The sequence below is a fragment of the Vidua macroura genome, chromosome 23 (assembly GCF_024509145.1).
Source record: "Vidua macroura isolate BioBank_ID:100142 chromosome 23, ASM2450914v1, whole genome shotgun sequence".
NCBI classification, from domain to species: domain Eukaryota; kingdom Metazoa; phylum Chordata; class Aves; order Passeriformes; family Viduidae; genus Vidua; species Vidua macroura.
Genome location: NC_071593.1, coordinates 7,512,876 through 7,532,218, shown reverse-complemented (window position 1 = coordinate 7,532,218; position 19,343 = coordinate 7,512,876). Strand labels below are relative to the sequence as shown.

Genomic DNA, 19,343 nt, shown 5'->3' with positions numbered 1-19,343 from the left:
CTGCTGTTAATGAAAGCCCCATAAAAATTCCTGCCATATTTATTATAAAACTTTAAAATGCATATTAAATATGGAAGGTGGTGACAACTTCCATTGGCATCTGCCTGGAAAACCTGGCCTCTCCAGACATGCACTAAAGCTATTGCTTTCATAATAGCAAAATCTCTCATTTTGTTTGCTTAGAATTAAGGAAAAGGTTGAGAGAAGAACTTGCTGTTCTTGGACATAGGCTAAAGAGGTGATTTGATTTTGTTTTTTATGAGAAAGATGGAGAAATAAAATCCTTATTTCCTGGATTGAGAAAGATCAGAAGAGGCCCTGTGTGTAAATGTTTTTCATTTCACAATGCTCTTCACTCATTAACCAGGTGGAAATCATAGGGAGGGAATGAAACAGCACATGGAATTTCTTAGAGAAAATAATGGGCTCTAAACTTGATTGCAGCACCACGTCAGAAGAGACACGGTAGCAGCAGTGATGGATCTGCCTGTTCATCAGAGTTGTGCTGCCTTTCTGAAGGTTTCAGTTGGAAACCTTCAGCTGGAGGTTGATTGAACAGGTTGGTGGCTGTTTTTGCAGTGGATGTTACTGGTGCACGCTTTCAGCAGCGTTATTTGGGGTTTTTGAGGCAGAGAAGCACACGGGGTGCAGGGTTTGCAGCAGCCAGTTCCTCCTGCCAGGCTGTAATCTGGGGATAATGGAAACCCTGACGCACGAGCTCAGCCCTGGCACTGCCAGCCCCGTGACAAACGTGCCAGCTGAGCTCTGTCAGGCACGGCAGAATGGCTTTGTGTATCTTGTCAGGAGGTTTGTTCCTCGGGATAAAATATGGGACCTGCAAGTAACACGCAGGCAAACATTAACACGCTTGTTCCTTGTTCTCCCCGGGTTATTTATAGCTCCCCGTGTACACGCAGGATGCTGCAGCATCCAGTGCATTTCATCAAATTCTCAAATGGCATCAGGAGGCCTCGTGCTGGGGCTGGTCCATAGCCATGGAAACCACCCCATAAAACAGAGCCCTGTCTGTCAGCACCGGCCGCCCCACAAGCCCTGGGATTTCCTAAAGCTGCTTCACAGCCCTCATTATCCACAGCACTTCTTTAATTGTGGCACAGTTTGTCTTCAGTGAGCGGCACAAACAATAATGCTGACAGAATCCTGTCATAAGCAATCTTTTAAAGTTAAACAGAAGTGGTAGAATTGAAATGTTTGTCCCAAAAATCCAAATTACGTACTTGTAAAAATGAAACCATTGTGCTCCAGAGCTGCTTCCACTTCTTACCCAAACTTACCCATAGGTGTGAGCCTCGTTGCTCCCCCAGCCCTGGGTTTGAGGCTATTTTAGCTTGGCAGCTGTCGCTCTCAGATGCCTCCTGTGAGCAGTGCAGCATCTCCTGCAGCACTGGTGCATGTCATTTGTGCAGGGGAGAGCAAATTCAATCAGTGTCAGGCAGTCTGCTTTGTGAGACACCGGGGAGCAACAGGTCACCTCTGATTTGGTGTGCAACTATTTCGTTCTGTTCTGTTTAAAGCCGTTTTGAGGTCTGTGTAGGGCTTGACTTGGAGAAAAGGAGTAGCTGTTCTTGCTGCAGGGAGAATGGGCCATGATGCCTGAATTAATGGAAGTCTAGAGTAGGAAGGAAGATCTGAAAATGTTTTTTTAAAAAGCATTATTAAGCTCTAGAATTTCTGTCTGGGTTTCTGAATTTTTTTTTTTTTTTGGTGTGCTTTGTTGTTATTTGTATATTAAGAAGTGTCTCTCTCTTGCTTTTCCAAGAGGCACAAGGCTCCTTTAGAGTTGGGTATCTCTCAGTGCCTCAGTGGCCCAGGGATAGTTCTGTATAACATCAATAAAGGTGACAGCAGAATTGGCCAGAAGGATTGACTTCATTCCTACTTGAGAATTTGGAGCAGCATTCCAAGGCCCCTCTAATTGTGTTACTCAGATGGGCTCTGTGCTAGGCTTGCATTTCCAGAAGGGACTTTGGCATCCCATGGGGTCAAAGGAAAACGGTTTGTCATAGGTTTTATTAATAGAGTTGAATCACAACACAACCCAAATATAACAGAGTTTGGTTAAAAGGAATCTTAAAAAATAAATTAAACTGTTCCCTAGGAATTCAAGCGCACCACAGTAAGTTTTGGGCAAAATAAGGAATAGGAATTGGGTGTTCTCATTTTATGCCACGGACCAGACTGAGCTCTCCTGTTTCCCTGAGCTGTTCCATCATTGGCTGGAGTGTTCCAGCTCTGGATTCTCCTAATTCCCCACAGCTTTTTGGGTCCCCTTTTGCTGCGTGTGCTGTGAAGTGATGCTGCAGAGGCAGCGTCCCTCTGAACCAGCCCAGGAGGCAGGGCCTGAGGGCATCCTGCAAAGTTCCCTTTGAGCACCTGCCTTTCCATGCTTCCCCATTTAGCTGGTTTCCATCCTCTGTGAATCCCTGCAGATTTGCACTGCTCTTTGGGATGTTGGGAGTGGCGCTGGGCTGTGTCACTGCTGCTGCCACCTTCTCTTGCCCAGAGCACCAGCCAGAGGTTTGTGGTGCCAGGGGAGTGATGCCCAGCATAAAGAGAATTCCTTGGGGAAATTCCCCTGCTAGAAATGAGTGTGTGAGTGCACGAGGGACCAGCTGTACTCCGTGGGCACTCAGTATCCTGCTCTGCAGGCACTTGGTGACTTCTGCCTGCGTCTGGGGGCTGGTACCTTGCTCTCAGTAAAGCTTCCCGTGTTTGGGAGCTCAGGCACCCCTTAAACGCTTCACTCCCGGGTGCTGTGTGGGCTGCTTTGGAAGGAGCAGGTGGGTATGAGTAAATCACACACTGGAAGGGACTGTAATCTCCAAGCCTTTACAAGAGGTGCTTAATTCCCGTCTCCGTGCCCCCGGGCACGTTCTTGGCGAACTCTGCAGTCTTGCTGGTTTTGAGGGTCAGGGTTAGGTGAGGATAGATCCCTGTGGGAGCAAACCTGCAGGATCCTGAGCGGGAGGCTCCGGAGAGGCTGAGCTGGCAGCTGCTGAGGTGCTGAGAGCACCGGTTGAGCACTGAATTCACCTTTTTGGGAGTCCTCATGCCCTTCACAACATGGAAGCCTCTGATCCCTGCCCACCTCCTTCCAGCAGATGTTTGCAAAAAGATGCGATCCAAAATGTATCAAAGCCAACTTGAGGCTCGTTTCCCTCTAGGGGATTTTAAAATCTCATCTCCCTCCCTCCCCTGGAATAGTAGGGCCCACGTACTCAGCATTCATTATCTTTTTTGCAGACAGAATTTATTTACTCGTTGTTTATACCTGTACACAGTGTTTACAGGAAAGGAAAAGGCCTTTGTTTCTTTCTTGTTTCTTTTTAACAAATTACAAATTCTCATTTCCCTCCTTTCCCTGGAATAGTAGGGCCCACATACTCAACATCCCCTACCGGTTTTGCAGGCAGAAATTTGCTATTTGCTTGTTGTTTATACCCGTGTACTCCGCTGAGTAGGGAAGGAAAAAGGAAACACTTTTTATTTCGGTGTTCATGGGGAAGGAAGAAGTCCCTTCTCCAGCATGCCCCTTGCAGAGAGAGGCACTTTGTTCAGCCGCCCCTCTCCCGCTGCTGCCTCGCCGCGGGGATGTGCTGGGGGGGCCGTGAGAGGGCCGCGGGCAGGGCCCGGAGCCCCCCGGCCGCGGCTGTGCCGAGGGAAGGGGCCGGGGCGACGACGAGGACGAGCAGGGAGCGGTGCCGGCGCTGGGAGCTGCCGGGGGCCGGGGCCGGGCGGCGGCCGCTGCCGGGGCTGCCGGGGGCGGTGTCGGGGCCGAGCCCGGCGGGCGGAGGAGGCGGCGGCGGTGCCGGGGCCGGGCCCGGGCCCGCGGCTGAGGGGGGCCGGCGATCCAGGCCGCCTTTTGCGGCGCGCCCCGCGGAGCCGCCCGCCCAGCCCCGCCGCCATCACACGCTGGGCGCCGCCGCCTCCGCCCGGCTGCTCCGGGGCTCGGCTCCGCTCGGCCCCGCTGCCCGCCCGGCCCCGGCCCCGGCGAGCCCCGCCGAGGAGCGCGGGGGCTGCGAGCCTTTAACCCCTGCGGCACCTGCCCGGCGCCCCGAGCCCGGCGCCGCGCTCTGCCCTGCGCTGCCCGGCCGCGGAGCCGGCCCCGAGCGGCTCCGGCAGCGGCCCCGACTTCGGCGGAGCTGCGAGCGCTGGGAGCTGGACGCCGAAGGGGCTGCGGTTGGGATTTTTCGGTGTCTTTCCCAAGCCCTTTCCCCCCGTTCGCAGCCGTGTAGGTGCGTTCGCTTCCCCGGGCTCCCGGCGCCGCTCGGCTCCGCTGCCGATTCACAGCCGCCGTTTGAGGGATTTTTTTTAATTTTTTTTTTTTTTTTTTTACTTTTTTTTTTTTTTTTGCTGCTGCTGCTGACACGCTGTTTTTTGTTATCTTTTATCACAGAAGCGGTTTATTAAGGGTTTGAGGCAGTACGGCAAGAACTTCTTCAGAATCCGAAAGGAGTTGCTTCCCAATAAGGAGACCGTAAGTACATTTGGACTTTATGTAATTCGCTTTTTCTCTCGCTGCTTCGCTGTTTGATCTTGCGAAACTCTTTCTCTTTTTACCCCGAATTCTCCTCAGATAAACGGAAGAGAAATCCAAAGCCAGCCAAGGCAGCTGCCGATTTTTAGTGCGGTTTTTAGGTCTTGGGCTATGAAAGATGTTACATAAAATAATCGTCATGGCTGGACGGAGCCACCGAGCCTGGGTGAAGTGTATTTATGGAGACCGAATCTAATTTTAAATTCTGACATTACGACGGGATAATATATTTTGTGTCACCCGGTGGGGCTCGAGTGGCATCGGGTAATTAAAGAAAACCTAAACCAAAGCAGCCCGAGGTCTGCCTGTGACCCGAACCCTGCCGGGCTCTGCTTAACCCTTCCCCTCCCTGGAACTCGTGTTTGCGGATGGATCCGACATCTCCCAACTTCTCAGGGTTGTGTAACCCTGTCATTCCCCCCAAAACCCCGGCAGGGCTGGGGGACTGCTGCACAGGAGCCGGGGTTGGGACGCCTTGGGAAGCCGCTCGCTCGGCCCTAAAGGAGCCTCGGTTTGTGTCCTGCAGGTGTCCTTTAACTGCGGGGAGCCTTTGGGAAAGCGGTTTCGTTTTTGTTCTGGGTTTAGAAGGGAGGTAGCTCCGTGAAAATGGAGTTGGACGGTTTTCCAGCAGTGCGTTAGCAATGTGGAAAGCGCTGATTCGAAGCGTCACGGAGCGTTTAGACTTTTGTAGGTGTGCTCTGGGGAAGAGCGTTGCTGTAGTAATATTTAAAAACCTCCCAGTTTCTGTGGGATGATTCCATTCTCCTCCCGGAGGTCCTTGTGAGACAGCGCTGTGATAGCACAAGTCTTTGGGTGGTAAATAGTAACACCGTGTGAGCTGAAAAGGAACGGGGGGGATGAGACAATCACAAGTTCACTCATTCTGCTGTGAAAGGAAACTCAAATTACTGCTCAAGAGTTGGTGGACTCGAGGATCCTGTTGGATTTGGAGGCGTGGAGGCCTGGGAAGGTGACAGCTGGGAAGGAATGCTGGAATAGTGTGGATTTTATCAGCATCTGGCAAACCTAGCACATATCGTGCCTTTCCTCCAGAATATCTCCCGGAATGGGTTTAGAACAAATCAGTGTTTGCTTTTAGAAATGAATTCTGCTGATGGTAAAGTTGCTGAGGGGCAAAAGTCCCCTTCTAAGTTTGAATTACTCTCTGAAGTATATTGTGTCTTTATAAATTGAAATTTATATTTTAAATATGAAATGTGGGGTTTTTTTGGTTTTTTTTTTGTGATGGAGAAAAACATTTTGCAGGGGGGGAGGAAAAAAAAAACTTGAAAAATGGAGAGTTTGGGGCAGGTGCCTGCCCCTGTTTGTGCTTAACTTCTTACATTGGAGCTTGGACATCGGCCTTGGGGTTTTTGTAAAAGTTTTGCAAGTGGTGATAAACCTCACAGAAGCTCTCATTTTACAAGTGTTATATTTTTATTTCATTAGGACTAATTTTTTACTACAGAGAAGACTAAATATTAAGTCTGAGCCGTGGGAAGTATCATGTTGATGGGTTTGGGCTCTGGGGTTTTTTTAGCCCCTGTGGTAACTGATCTACAAGTAACCTTTGACCTACAACGGGTTGTTTATAATCTCCACTTCCTATTTTTGCCCACAGGCCTCACTTCTGCTTTCTTTAATTCCCAATCTTTTTCAGCCAAAATTTACAGCCATTCTGCTGTAGGAAGACATTGCAGCATAAAGGCTGCAGTAAATATTTGACTGTACAGTTTTGCTTCTGTTCCTTAAAGTGGGATAGTGAGTAATGTAAATGACGAGGCTGTGGGATTAATTTGTCTGCATTTTTTTCACCGCCAGAATAATTTCAGATACTTTGCCTGCCATTTTTCTGTTGCAGTGTGAAGTAACCCTGTAGCAATTCCAGAAACACCAGAAAAAGGCTTTATTCTCCTGTTCAGCCTCCATATTAACATCAGTGAAACTCTAAAAAGTTGTTATATGGATACTAAAGCAACTTCCAGGTACTTAAAGATGTGTCAGGGGCACTCTTGGGGTGACTTGCCCTAATGGCTCTTGGACACCTGATTTAATTATTAAGAGTTTTCCTTCCTGGTCACTGAAGGTTGTGGAGAGGGGACCCAGGGGGTTTTGCCTCTGCAATCCCCACTAAAAGTTAAATCTCCTTATTACCAAGATTTCTGTAAAACGTGTCCTTTCCTAGCCCCTTTGCTGGGGCAAAATTCTCCCTAATGTCACCCTGAACCTGGAATATGGAAACAGTGGGAGAAAAGGAGTACAGCAGAAATGGGGAATTCTTGTAGAGACCAGGCCTATTTGTGTTAAATCAAGCTGAGGCTGCTGTGCAGGAAGTCAGGATCTGGAGGTGAACATGACATTGTATTTCTTGTCTACTTTGGGAAGGTGTAAAGTGGCCGTGGTGAGAGATGAGAATCAGGCCATGCTGTCCTGAGCTTTCACAAGTGTGTTAAGGAATGTCCTATTTGAGTTGTGCCTTGGCTTTTTTTTTTTCCCTCCATAGTTAGTGTGCAATATCTTTGGAGAAAACCCTGTGTTTCTCAATGTGTGTTTTAACTAGTTGAACATAGTTTTTCAACAGTTTAAAAGTAATTTCTTCTAAATGAGTAGTTCTCAAGGAGAAAGCTTTATGAAAGAGAATGTTTATTCCATCTCAAAGGTGTGTTTGTTTGGGTCTTCACTCTGCTGGTTTATTTCGCGTTTCCAGTTTATTTCCATGTTTATGTCCAGGAGGGGTTCCCAGTGGACGTGGGAATAAAATGGATCAAGGAAGGTGCTGCTTTAATGTAGGATCAGTGTTAACGTGGAGGAAAAGTGCCTCCATGTACCTGAGCCATGAGGTTTTTAAATGGCACTTCTGAAACTTCCTTGGGTTTCTCCTGACCCATCTGAAATGCACCTTCTCCTCTATTTCCATGCAGCTTTCTTCCTTTTATCCTCCCCTGGGTGGTTTCCCCTTAGCTGCAGCTGATGAACTGCTCTGCTCTCCTTTGGTTCCTGCTTAGCAGCACTTCTGATTGCTCTTCATGGGAAGAAGTAAATTTTGGAGGCTTTTCAGTGACATGAACAGTTTTCAATAATTACTTTCATTTAAATTCCCACGTTGTGAGAATGAAAGGTGCACAGCTGGCAACAGTTTTCTTAACTATCTGGTTTGGCTTTAAATGTGGTTTTATTCCCCTGCCATCCACCCATTTTGGGATAATTTGCTAAAACTTCGTGATAATACAGGATTTTCTGAGTATTTAACATTCTGCTCTGAATTCTTTGGATGATTACACTGAGCTACTTGAATTTGAGAGTTTTAGAAGCACCAGCATTGTGATAGGCCCGAGATAAAGGTACTTAAATGCCTCCAAGGTTGGGGATTGCCTTTCTGTGTTCATGGAAACAGCTTAACTCTGCGCTGGCTTGGTGCAGGAGGTGAAGAGAAGCAGGGAATGGACTCGTGCAGGGCAGTGGCTCCATCAGAGCAGGAGCAGGAGGGTGCCAAGTCCTGGTGTCACCTTGCTGGGACCCAGAGCTGGCTCCTGCTCCTCAGCCTGTCCTTGTGCTGCTCTCTCAGAACGGCTTCTGGCAGCCCCAGCTGCCCTTGCCGTTTGTCTGAGCTGCCCAAGGGCTGTTCCCAGCAGGAACAGAATTGTTTCCCTGTGCCTGGCCTTCCTGCAGCCTGCTGTGGGGCAGGGTGCTGTGTGAGCAGTGCCCCCAGAAGTGGGGATGTGTGTGACTGTCCCTTTCCCAGGTTCAGGAGTGATGGCCTGTTACCCTGCCACGGCCTTTGCTGCAGCTGAATGGAGGGTCTGGAACCACCTTGGTCCCCGAGCCCCTCTCTCCTCCTCAGCAGGCCTGCAGGAAGCCCAGAGGAGGACAGAGGATCTTTGTGCAGGCACGCAGACTCCGGGCTAATTCTGGGTTGAATTTCCCTGTCGAGCACATAGGTATCTGTGGTGTGTGTGATTTTTGGTTTGGCTGCTGAGCAAGAGATGACGGAGTGCAATCGAAAGATCTTGCCTCTGGGTGGATGCTCCTTTATTTAGCTCTAAAGCACAGTGTAAACAGGAGTTATGAATATTGCCTGTTTCCTGACACTGAAATACCTGCAGTGTGCTGTATTTATGCACATAAGAACTAAATATGCACCATTTCTTTAGGAAAAATGGTCTCTCTTCTGATAGTAAAATCTTCCTCTTCAAATTAAATGCTGCTGGGACTTACCTCAGAGACTAAATAAGCTGTGCTCTGTTAATGTTAGGAGGCAAAACGAGTGCAGTGTGAGCTTTCAGCATAAACTTCTGTTTAATTTTAGATTGGGGTTTAGATAAACAATTTTATTCTTGCCTCATTAATGCTTAATCTCGTGTTACATAATACACAATATTGGCTTCCTGAGTAGCACTTAAATATAGTGCAAATGTGTAGTAGCTGAAAGGTCAGTGCAGTTACCATATGTGCGGGCTGGCAAGGTGTCTGTCCCCTCTGAGGACAGACGGAGCCCTCCCCACGTCACTCCTGGTGGCAGCCAGCAGCCCCAGGAATATTTGTGCAAGGCTCTCCTGAGCATCTGAAAGGTAGAGCTTCTCCCTCGACACGGTTGTTCAAATAGCACAGTGCCTGTGATCAAAGGAGGGGGATAATTAGATGAATATCTCTTGCTCTGTTGGTATAAAGTGATTACTTAGCCCTGCATTGGCTTTTTAATATTTGCATTTAGTGGTGAGCCTTGTTTGTAGCAGGAGCTGCGTTGTGGCTGTGGCGTGGGCTTTATCCCTGCTCTGCTCTCCCCAAGGAAATCTGGTTTATTTGAGGCCATATTCCCCTAATGATGGAATATTAATACAGTGCAGTCAAGGCACATTATTTCCTGCCTTGCCTTTGCTGCGGGAGCGTTCAGAGAGGGACAAGCTGTGGAAGCCTTTTCTGTTTGAAAGCTGAACCTTTTTCTTTAATAACTTGTTCTAGGCTGGATGCAGCCAGAGCTGAAATTTTCCATTAGAGTTTGAAGCGACTGCCAACATAAACAGCCACTGCTTCTTTTCATTTCATCCTGCTCGCTGCTGCTGCTGCCTCCAGAGCGTGGCCACTGCAGGCACAGCTTTGCTCTTGTTCACACAGGGGCCTTGGGCTTCACCTTCCCCAGATGATTTCAAATGATAGGCTGAGACTTTTTTCTGTAGTCACAGCAAATATCCTACTGGGCTTCAGTCCAGTTAGCAGAAGGGGCAGAGGCAGCAGTTGCTTTTCCTGTGTAAGTGAAACCACCGAATCATTTGCATAACAAACTCTTCTGGAAGGAACCTGCTTTTTTTTTTTTTTTTTTTTTTTTTTCCTGTTTTTGTGAGCTGTCTCAGCTGAGGGAGGAGGAGCTCTGAATTAGTGTTTGACTCCAGGTGAGGCAGGGTGCTGAGGCAGCTCCAGCCAGACCCTTGGTGCTGCTCACCAGGAGCAGGGTGAGGAAAGCCAAGGAATGTAATGACATGCTGAGCTCATAGGAGCTGAGCTCAGATGGAGATATTCCTGAATTTAAATGGCTCTGAGCTGAAGGCTGTTTGCAGAGGGATGTTCAGTGTGTGTGTTCGCTGTGATCTGGTTTGTTTTCAAAAGTTTAACTGTTAAACCTATTGCAAATGTCATAACTTTATTGGCTAATAAAGCAGGAGGTTTGGAAAGGCCCTTAAAGAGACGTAAAGGTTTAACTCACACACACCGTGGTGTCTTTCTTCATCCCTGAAGGGAATGCAGGGGTTCAGGTGAGCACAGCTCCATGGCTCATACACCACACCTGTGTGCCTTTAGTTCAGTTCCCTGGGTGTATCCTGTGAGTATCCTGTGAATTCCCAGCTCCTGGAGGTGCATCTTGCCTGGCTCTCCACAGCCCTTTCGCCTGTGCCACGTGTGTGCTCATTGATTAATGATTGATTAATGACTGGCTCCAGCTTCCAAAGACAAAAATACCCTTTCCCAAACCTGCCTGTCTCAATTCCAGCTGAAGCAAACAAAACCAAAGAAAGAAAGTACCTAAAATGTGCCTTGTTTTTATTGTTCTTGTTTTAAGTCTCTTAAGCGTTCTCTTAAGAGAATAAGAGGATTAATTTTCAATTGTATCACTTTACTTTTGTATGCCAAAGGTAATTTACAGCGTCATCAGCTCAAAAAATGAGCTGCTTGTTTGACTTTCTTCCTAAGAAACCCTCATGGATGGAGAGCATAAAAACAGAAGGTGTGTTCACTGTGCCAGCTGGACTCTAGAATTGACTTTAGCATGGGCAATAAATCAGCTCTGCACTCCAGTGGCTTTTTTTTATTATTTTACATTACAAGATTGGATCTCATTGTTTATTTTTCTCTGAAGGTTTAGAGGTAGGTAGGAGTAAAATATTGTTGCAAGTAAAAGAGGGCCATTAGGCAATTGCATTGAGTTCTGTCAGGGAGCCAGAAAGGACAATTTCTGCTTTGTAGGGGAAAGTCTGTAGTCAAAGATACAAGCCAAGATTATTTGGGTAATTGATACAATATTGTCTGAGCCTTCCTCAGCAACTGAGAGAACACAATGCTGCTCCTCAGAGTTCTGTTCCATTGCATTTTCCTTACTTTCTGTTTATAATTCACCATCCTGAGGAATTTCGGTTTGTTTATTTTCCTATTGTGAATTCTCTTTTGCATCTGTGCTGAAGGGTATGTGTGACTCTGGTTAAAATGCTTTTGTTCATCAACAGCTGTATATTTATTCTATATTTTCTTTCCCTGTGAGAAAATACCAGCAGCTTTTCTTCTTCCCTGGCAGTTGTCAGATTGTATCAAATAGTCAGACATCAACCCTGAGGTCCTGTGAATTGCAGGTACATAAAATAGGTGTCTGGTAAAGGATTTGTGCAGTTTATTTTCATGGTTGAGTGTCCCAGCCTGGCAGGACTTTTCCACGGCTGCCATGCATCAAACCCTTTGTGGTGTCCAGTCAGTGACTGAAGATGTGCTTTAAAGCTTGAAAATGGCTTTCAGAAAGGCAAAAATAAACCAGGCCTGTGAGCAGCAGTGCTGTGTGTGGGACATCCTGTCCCAGAACAGTGCTAATGTTTTAAAATCCAGGTAACTCCTGGAAGAAATGCATCTGTATGATCCTGCCTGGGGACTGACTTTTGAAATGCCTTAGGAGAGGAGCACTGCAGGTAATCCTCTGTGTGCTGCTCCCCGGCTGTATTTCCAGTGTGTGAGACAGAGATTACAGTTTCAAGAGCTACTGCAGCAGTTTGCTTTGAATTTGGGAGTTCAAGGAGTAAATAAATACCAACAGCTTGGACGTGTTGTGAGCCGTGTTCCAGGGGAGTCAGAGCAGAGTTTGGTTCCTTAAACCCACAGGGAATTGTGTGGGGTTCAGAGCAGCCAGCTGGGGCAAAGGATTGTGCACTAGGAAATACCCCTCTGCTGGCAGAGGATAAAGTGTGAGTGAGTGAGCCTGGCCACAGAGCATGGAATGAACTTTATTCTTCCACAGGAGATCAGTGGGCTCAGGCATCACCCCCTACCCCCCATGGCCCCCTAAGAACAGCACCCACTGCCTTCCCCTGGCTCCAAACCAGCCCCCAAGCACATCAGTCACTCCTAAATATCCTGTAATGTGCTGCTGGAACGGGGAGAAAAGACAATAACAACTCCAGGAGACAGATGCACTCATTTTGTCAGTTTTGTTTCCAGCCAGCTGTAAAAAAGAAGCAGTGCTTGATTACCGGGGCTTTTTTGCTGCTTGGTTTTTTTTTTTTTTTTCATGCCAAGGAAGACTCCCAGGAATTGCAGAGATGGTGGAATAAAGTGAGAATGGGGAGCTAGAAGAGAGGCTGTGCCATAGGGGAGGTGAAGCAGTTTCTGCATAGAACTGGCTCTGTAAGCAGAAGAAACATTTAACATCACACGTTGAAATCTGCTGCATTTGCTTCTGCTTTGTTTTTCCTTTCCATTCTGTATCTGAAGGGAGAAGACTTAGGAGTGTGATAGAATTCAGATTGTCAGGACAAAAAGATGCTGGTGATTACTTCTAGGTGAGGGTGATGTCATTTTGGGTGAACTTCTCCCGTTTTCTCCCAGCACAGGGAAGGGAGGATTCCTGTTGTGCAGGGTGCCAGGAGGGCTGTAAGTGTCAGCCAGAGCCCTGCACACCTGCACCACGGTGGATTTATGGATATATGGCATGTGGAGGGCTTCCTTTCCCTGCCAAAAGGTGCATTAATGTCTCCTGTATGTGGAAAAGCTGTGAAGTGCTCAGGCTTTGGGTTTCCTACTCCTGCTGGGAGGAATAAGGATCTTGCAAGGCTGGGATCCCCCTTTGTGGTGTTTGTGTCCTGCAGGACAGAAATCCAACCTTCCTTCCCTTCCTGCTTCAGGCTGGGTAAGAGGGTGCAGGTGATGCCACAGCAACCCCTGAGTGATCAAAGCAGATTCCACAGAAAACCTCCTGCTTCTGCAGCTCTTTTTTTAAATCCCAGAACGGTGCCCGGCGTGTTTCCTTCCGATTCAGCTCTTCCAAGGTTAAGTTTGTGCATTGCCCTTTTCTTTGCAAACTTGGTGAGCTGGGGAGGTGTAAGTGAAGGAGCTGCTCTCAGAGTAGTAATTGCTGCATTTGAGAACTTGGAGCCTTAAGAAGCAGAGTGTTACAGGAATGATGACAAAATCCCAGCTGCTGACGGTCCTGGTGCTTGGGAAATCTTCCTGGCTGCTCACCTGGGATGGGGAGCACTGGCAGGGAGGACTGCTTGTTTTACACTACCAACCTCCTGTCCAGCAAGGAGAGATCTGGCATGAAGAAGGTGCTGGTAAGTGCTTTTATTGCCATGCTGAGATGGTTTGTTCCTGGGTGGAAGAGTTGAGCTGATCCTCCCCCTCCCCCAGACACTCTGTGGGCTCCCTTTTCCCTTGCAGTGCCCCTGACACAAGCAGAGTGATTTTGTAGGATGCCTCCAGACCCTTCAAAGAGAGGAGAGCACATTCCAGGTTGTAAACCAGCTCTCTGCTCCTGCAATCTGAGAAGTCCTCCCTGGTGTTTAACCCAGAGCCTGCTTTGTGCCTCTTGTGTAAAGCACCAGGACATCCCACAGGAACTCTTGATTTATTTTGCTAACTCTGCCCTTCTCTGTGGTTCACAAACCTCTAATGGGCTGTGAAGCTCCAAGATTTCTGAGTTGAACAGTAGAAGTTTTAAGAACCTCCTCTACTACATGAAAGACTTAACACTTTCCACATGCTGGGTTTTTGGATCATGAAAAGCTGATCTCCTACAAAATAGAGTTTGTAAAGCTGAGGCATCCTGGGCCAGGGCTGCTTAATGCTGTTGTGAAATTGGGGGGAAGGAAAAAACTGTAATGAAAACTCTGGGCTTTGGGCCAGCAAGGAAGATCTGATACAGTGAACGTGTTTCTGTTGCCCTTTGTTACTGTTGAGTTTGATTAGCTTTGTTTCTGGTAAGTTTAATTACAGTTCTTTTTTATTTTTATGGCTAAGGAGGGGATCTTTGCCAAAGCCCAAGTCTTTCATTACCTCAGTTGCAATGAGAGGGAACTGGAGAAATAAATCATGCCACCTCCCCAACAAACAAGCCAAAGTAAAACCAAAAGAAACCCCACTAAGCTATAAACCCAACCCTTTTCTCTCTCCCTGCCCTGTTCCTGCAGTCTGCTACTTTCCATCTGTTATTTTCCCTTTCTGAAGTTGCTTTTAGGGTTGAGGGTGAATTTACTTTGTGCAGCAAGTTGTTGCTTTGCCTGGGCAGGGCTCTGCACCTGTGGTTGTTGTGCTTCCCTGCAGCTTGTCTGGCTCCTCTGCAGTTCTCTGTCACACAGACAACATTTCCTACATGCATTCCTTCATTGCACTGCAGGAATACAGCTGGAAAATGGCTCAGAAACTGGGAGAACAGAATGGACAGAAACAGGAGAGGTTTGGTTTGGGCCCTGGTTTTGCTCTGCAAAACATTGCCCATGGAGATGTGATGAAAAATAGGTGCCATAAACCTTGCACAGTCTGGACTCCAAAGGAGCATATGGAAAAACACATTTCTCCTGCTCCCCACTGCTGGAGGAGCTCCAGGCTGTGGAACAGCTCTGGGCTGTGTAACTGGACCTTCACCTTGCTGTGGAGAAGTGACAGGGACAAAGGCCTCCCTCCCTCAGTGCTGTGCTAAAGTTGTATTGATTTAACAATTCCACCTCGTGTTCTTACTCTGTGCCACTTGATGGGAGAGATTCTTTTTCTTGTTGCCTGGCTTTAGAAAAACATTGCTTTTAGAGCTTCTGAAAGGAAATTGTCTGCTCTCTGTGGGCATAAAACTGCCCTTCCTATCTGCCACCTATTTATGCTGTATTAAGGTTCATAATGGTTTTGTTTCAGACAAACCTGTGTGTCTTAAACTTGGAAGACTTTAAAAATGATGCAAATGATTTTCAGCTAAAGGATGAAGAGGAGGGAAGTCTTGGTGGATTTGAATAACCAGAGAGTTGTCACCCAGCACTGCCCAGGAGATACTTGGAAATCCTGCATTTGACTTTGAGAAGGTTTTATTTAATAGGAGTGTAGCTGCTGTAGAGAAACAGGGGCACCGTGAGCTGCTGGTTGTGGTTGGGAGTGACCCCCCTGCCCCTCTCTTCTGGCTGTTCTCCCACGGAACACATGAACAGAGCTGCTGAAAGAAATCCACGGGGCTGCTCCGTGTGTCAGTGAAAATCCCCCTCCGGCTCCCACCTGATCCAGTCACTCCTTTATAGCCCTCCTCCCGTGTTTACAGTCCTGAGTCACAGCTCTGCCCTGCTGGCATTTACAGATTGCAACGGCACGAGTTTTCATTGCTGCAGCAATTAAGGAACACGTAACAGATGCTGTGAATCACCTCGGAATTGCTGGGGTTAGGGCTTTGTGTCTGCGCCAAGGCAGCGTTAAGGGCTCACATTTCTTGGAGTTGCTGAAGTTCTGCTTTGACCTTTTCAAGGGATCTTACATAGCAGAGGTATGGGAAACGTTTAAAAGTGAGTTTGGCGTTATGTTTGACTGCTGTAGTTGTCATCTCTGAGCTGAAATTGTGGATGGGATCCTGCAGGCTGTGGGTAAACAGCATTTCTGGTGCACTGCTCAGTCTGGGTTTGCCATTCCATAAAGGTCACGTCAAAATGAGGGGAAAACCCCAAAACAAATCAGCAACAGCAACACAAAACCCAAACCCAGACTAGCAGGGACTTAATATTTTAGAAGTTCTGATTTTTCAGGTATTTCTGCTTCAGTCTCTCTCCAGCAATGCATCCCCTCTCCTTCAGCAGCGAGAGGAGCCCATGGTGTAATTGAATTCCCAAACACTCTGCTCAGTCTCCTGCTGGAGTTGTAAAGTTGCTGTGTTGGCAGCAGGGCTGCTCCTGAGGAGGGGCAGTTTCTGGAGTGGGGATAATTCTGCAGTTGGCTCTTTGCAGGTGGAGCAGGAAATCAGGGGATGGACACTGATGGATCTGCTTTGCCTGACCCTTAATGAGCCCTGCAGGGTGTGACAGGTAGGACAGGGCTGGGGACACCTGGGCCAGGCAGCTCCCTGAGGTCATTCCCCCACCTTGCCAAGGTCACCTTGATGTGCAGGAGAGAGTGGGGATTTCCCCTTTGTTTGGGAAGGGCAGCAGGGAGTGCAGTCAGGGAGTGCTGCATGCTTTGCAGCTCTGCTCCCCAGGATCTCTTGCCATGGGATACCTGCCCTGGGAGACGCAGGGAAAATGAGCTGCAGGTCCCTGCACCTTTGAGCAGAGCCGAGGTGCAGCCAGTGCTGAATTCCTCTGGTGGGTTCAGAGCCCTTGTGCAGGAGGGGCTGAGCTCACCTGAGCCCACACCTGCCAGGCTCATGGGCTGCAGATTTTCCTAAGCCTGCTGAGGAACCAAAGCTCAGCAAACCCTGCCAGTGAACAGGGGCAGGGCTTTGCTGGTGTGTTTGACAAGCCCAGTGGTTTCACTTACGAGCCCACTCTGCAGTAGCACGTGTGTGATGGATTAGGGAAACAGAGGAGCACAAACCTGTCCTGCTGCTTTGGGGCTCTCTGGGGGAAGCCTGCTGGCCAGGGGTGGAGCTCAGCTAGGAGTGGGGGTTTGGAGTATAAAATACACCAAAATAAATGCAGCCACTGCAAGAGCTTAGCTGTTCTAATTTGGTTATGTGTGATACTCACTTACAGACCTTTTTCCACTTCTAATGTGGTTTTGAAAACTTGCATTTTTGTGGGTGCTGTGGGAACTTCTGCCTTTTTGAGCTCTGGTTATTGGGCGTTTTCCTGCTCAAGGTAACTGCTGTGACTGACTGTAAGGAAGTAATTTGTATTAGTTGCAGGTTTGTTGGGTTTTTTGTTCGGTTTTTATTTGCAAGGGGTGTTTCTTTGCATCTGCTCCCTCATTTCCTACTCTTTTTTAAATGTTTTAGTATTTGTCTAGCTTCAAGTGTAGCTCCAACATCCCCATTTCACTGGAGTGTGAGGGTTTGCAGTGCTGCCCTCCTCAGCTCCATCAGGATTTACACAAATGTCACGGGAGTTGCTCCCTGCTTTTCTCTCCAGTGTTGTACATGGATAGGTGGGAGTGGGTTCAGGCTCCTGAGTGATTCTGCTCCCCCAGGCTCCTGTTTTCTCCCTGGGGTGCTGCTCAGCTCTGCTGTCACGGATGCTCCAGAGCTGGAGGTGCAGAATTCCTCCTCCCTGCAAAGTCCCATTCCTGGCAGCATGGGCTGGGGAAGGCTCAGAATTCCCAGGTACTGTGTGAGGGAATTTGACATGCTGGAAAATAAACACTCCAAGAATCCTCACATGCCTGAGCTGCCTGTCAGGTGTTTGTGGAGCCTCTTGAGCATGTTTGTGTATGAAAGATCCATGGGACATTTTAAAGAGGTGGCAGTGCTGCTGTGAGAAAGAACACCGGAAAAATTCCACTCAGATTCCAGGGGTTTAGTGCATCTTTTTCAGTGTTTTCCCTTTTAGTTTTATCATAGGTACCATTTGCATGAAAACATGGGTCTTCATTTGCAGCTTTTGTTTCCTTCCCACCCAAAGATGCCACTTTTTGTCCTGTTTGCTGGGTAGCAGCTGCTGACAGCAGTATAGGCCCAGGGAATCCTGGTTATCCCCACATCCTCTGGGAACGGGCTGAGTTCCAGACTGATTTCACACGTGAGGCCTGAGCAATAGAAATAATTAGAGAAATTGCCTGTTTACCTTACAAACAACACCTGCAAGGATGGACCAACACCAGATTCTGTGTCTTAGTGGTGTTACTGTGATGAGTTTAATGAGGGGGAAAGCAGGAAGGTTGGAATTACTTCTGGAGTGATACATGAGACATTCACAACTTCCCCTGTGCTTACATGTGGGCAGATCAAGCATAGCAAAGTGGGTTTTTTTAAGGAGAAAATAGCTTTTGTGGTGTGTCTTTCACATGGCACGGGGTTTCCTTTGCAGAGCTGTGTGATGTCTCAAATCCCTGTGTTTGCAGGATCTGTGCCTTGCTTGTGGCAGCTGCTTGGTGGTTGGATGTGTTTGTAATTAAACAGGAGCTGGCATCTTGAGTCTGTGTTTTTGCTAAGGCTGTGAAATTCGGGGGTTGTGGAGGGTAGAAGCTTAGGAGAAGCTTTGGCAGGACCAGGATGGGTGGGGACAGGCAGGAGAGGGGAGCTGGGGGTCCCCAGGAAGGTTTGTCCCAGCGTGTCACCGAGCCCTTCTGAGGCTGGACGTGGTGGGGCAGCGCAGGCAAACCCCTCCAGAAGGTACAAGTGCTCATGTCTGCAGGAAATGCTCCTTGTGCCCTGCCTGTGGCTGTGTGCTGAGCTTGGCCACGAGCCCAAGCGCCGTGTCAAGCACTGCTGTTGTTTCACAAATGGAAATCTTGCTCAGCCGGAAGGGAAAATCAGAATGTGTCCCCCCCAAATCCACTCTTATCACTCCAGTTTCCATACATGCACATGGCAGCCAAATCAGCACCCTGAACTTCCGTGTCAGGCTTTTTTCCAGCACTCTGTTGTGCCTCTGGGTCTCTGCATCTTGCTGAAGAATTTATTTAGGGTGTGATATTTTGCTGTAGTCAGTGAAATCCAGAACAAAATGAAACCTTCTCATAGATGAAAGCTGTTGTGCTTTGTCTAGGACCACAGGGTGGCTGGTTTGTTTGCAGGGGAAGTAAACCTGTTTCAGAAAAAGAAAGTTTAAAGAGAAGAATGCAGTGGGGAATTTTGGCTATCAGGGATGAAGCAGAGCAGGAGGTTTCTGTGTGCAGTTTTGTTTGCAGGCAGTGCACGGGTTGGAGATTAGTATTCCAACACTTTGAGAAACTCTGTGGCTGCAGCTTATCAGTTAATAACAGTTTGTCCTTCCAAGAGCCCCACAAGTGGAAACATCAGCCGGGCTCCCAGAGGAGGAGGCCAGCAGGTGTTGATGGAACATGTCCCTTCCTGTGGGGTTGAAGTTCCCTGTTCTGAGGGCTCCTCTCCTGGGTTCTGACACCTCAGTGCTGTGCTGAATCCGAGCTCTGATCAGACTGACCCCTCCTGCCACGCTGGGCAGTGGGACAGCACATTTCTCTCTCTCTCTCAGGATTTTTCATAGAGCAGCACAGAGAGAAAGAGAGAGAAAACAATTTCTATTTCTGCTCCTTGTTTTTCCCATGTGGAATGTGTTTGGAGAATTGTTTACCTGGGGTGATTGCTTGGATTCTGGTGAGGATTTTTTGGGTCTGATGGCCAATCCAATCCACCTGTGGCTGCACTCTCAGAGAGGGTCACGAGTTGTGAGTAGTTAGA

The 19,343-nt window shown here is 48.1% G+C and overlaps 1 protein-coding gene across 4 annotated transcripts in view; it reads left to right on the top strand.

The window, feature by feature from the left end:
* Positions 1-19,343, top strand: part of RERE (arginine-glutamic acid dipeptide repeats) — a 171,662-nt gene that overhangs the window by 126,596 nt on the left and 25,723 nt on the right. For all 4 annotated transcript variants that reach the window (XM_053997770.1, XM_053997769.1, XM_053997767.1 and 1 more), the window contains exon 11: positions 4,418-4,498. In XM_053997770.1, coding sequence (XP_053853745.1) covers positions 4,418-4,498 — 81 coding nt within the window. The remainder of the gene's footprint in view (positions 1-4,417; positions 4,499-19,343) is intronic.